Genomic DNA, 1,577 nt, shown 5'->3' on the forward strand with positions numbered 1-1,577 from the left:
GTGTAAAGCGCTTTGGGGTCTGGAGGGACTTGAAAAGCGCTCTATAAGTTCAGTACCATTTACCATTTACCATCATCAGAGGAGATGTCGGCGTCTTTTATCGAGGCTTTCCAGAGACAAGTCCCTACTTGGGAGCGGCTACGTATGCTGTGTTTTTGGGAAATTGTAGTCGGTGAGTTTACTATTTTATACTACTTCTGTGATATTACTACTACTTCTACTTCCTGTTATCTTCTTCGTCACCGTCTTTTCTCCAGTAGAAACAGACGGTTGTTGATCACGTGACTCCTGTGACGTGAAAAAAAGTGTTTCCATTGCAGTTTTGCCGGAAAAAAAAAACAATTTTGATACGGCCGAAAAACCACCTCATCCTAGCGCTAAAACATTTTGTCGAAAAACGTAATTTTTTTTTTCGAAATTGACGTGTTTCCATTGAGCAAATTTATTTTCGAAATTCTAATTTGCACATTTTCATGGTCAGTGGAAACGCAGCTAGTAACGCCCCCCTGAACTGTCAGCTAATGGACCCCTGAGAGCTGCTTTATTGGAGGATAATTAATGTGCGTCATTAACGGGCCTAGACGAGCAGGAAGAGAGAAGAAGAAATGTGTCAGGTGGTTTAAGCCCCGCCTCTTAGACAGCTGTGGAAACTGGAGCCATCCCACCCAGAACAGGAAGCTGACATTTGTCTTTTCTGGCAAACATTCAGCCGTTTTCAGCTTCGGCTCAACTGTTTTATGTTTTGTTACGAGAGGATCCCCTGAAGACAGAGCAGATACCAGACTCACATGTGACGGGGGTCCCAGTCCCACCCTGCAGGAGGATAATGTGACTGAGCATCAGCTGCTTGGGAAGCCCCTCCCGAGCTGCTGGGTCCACTAACTTTAACATCCGTTTGGTTTTACTGACTCTAAATGTTGGGACTTCAGGACTGAAGGATCGGGTCAGTCCTGTGTTCTGAGGGAACCAGAGGAGACCCACACCCTGACATGTGTCAGCAGTCAGGCAGAACATGCAAACGCTGATCTGAATGCAGCAGGCGGACCCCGGACCCACCCTGAAGCCACAAACAGCTGTGAGGCAGCGTGGCTGAGGGGGGTGTCGGAGCAGAGGGGGTCTTCCTGATTTAACTYCTGCGAAGAGGAGCTGAATGTTTGGATCGAGCTTCTGCAGCAGGGAAACTCCCCACAGAGACAACTGGACTCAAACAACCCCCATAAACCCCCAACAGCACGCTTAGACCCCCGAGGACGTTCCTCAAACCTCCTTCAGTTGGTGGGTTGGATCAGATCCAAGCAGGAGGAAGAATGTGGGTCAGTCCACCTGTTCCCCCACATCATGTGGGCCGGTCCTCAGGAGACACACCTCACACCAAACCCGCCAGGTCCCACACCTGGGACAGAGGGGACTCCAGGTTCCACACCTGGGACAGAGGGGACTCCACCTGGGACAGAGGGGACTCCAGGTCCCACACCTGGAGCAGAGGGGACTCCAGGTCCCACACCTGGAGCAGAGGGGACTCCAGGTCCCACACCTGGAGCAGAGGGGACTCCAGGTCCCACACCTGGAGCAGAGGG

The 1,577-nt window shown here is 51.0% G+C and overlaps 2 protein-coding genes across 2 annotated transcripts in view; both read right to left on the reverse strand.

Annotated features, from left to right (window-relative positions):
• Window positions 1–1,577, reverse strand: part of LOC106529122 (microtubule-actin cross-linking factor 1) — a gene marked incomplete at its 3' end in the record, with an annotated part of 60,084 nt that overhangs the window by 27,736 nt on the left and 30,771 nt on the right.
• Window positions 456–1,577, reverse strand: part of LOC106529124 (variable charge X-linked protein 3B) — a 3,203-nt gene continuing 2,081 nt past the window's right edge. The window contains exon 2 of the mRNA XM_014024464.1: window positions 456–1,564. Within this exon, the coding sequence (XP_013879918.1) occupies window positions 1,367–1,564 (198 nt within the window). The 3' untranslated portion in view covers window positions 456–1,366. The remainder of the gene's footprint in view (window positions 1,565–1,577) is intronic.

This window comes from Austrofundulus limnaeus, unplaced genomic scaffold, assembly GCF_001266775.1.
Source record: "Austrofundulus limnaeus strain Quisiro unplaced genomic scaffold, Austrofundulus_limnaeus-1.0 Scaffold424, whole genome shotgun sequence".
NCBI lineage: Eukaryota > Metazoa > Chordata > Actinopteri > Cyprinodontiformes > Rivulidae > Austrofundulus > Austrofundulus limnaeus.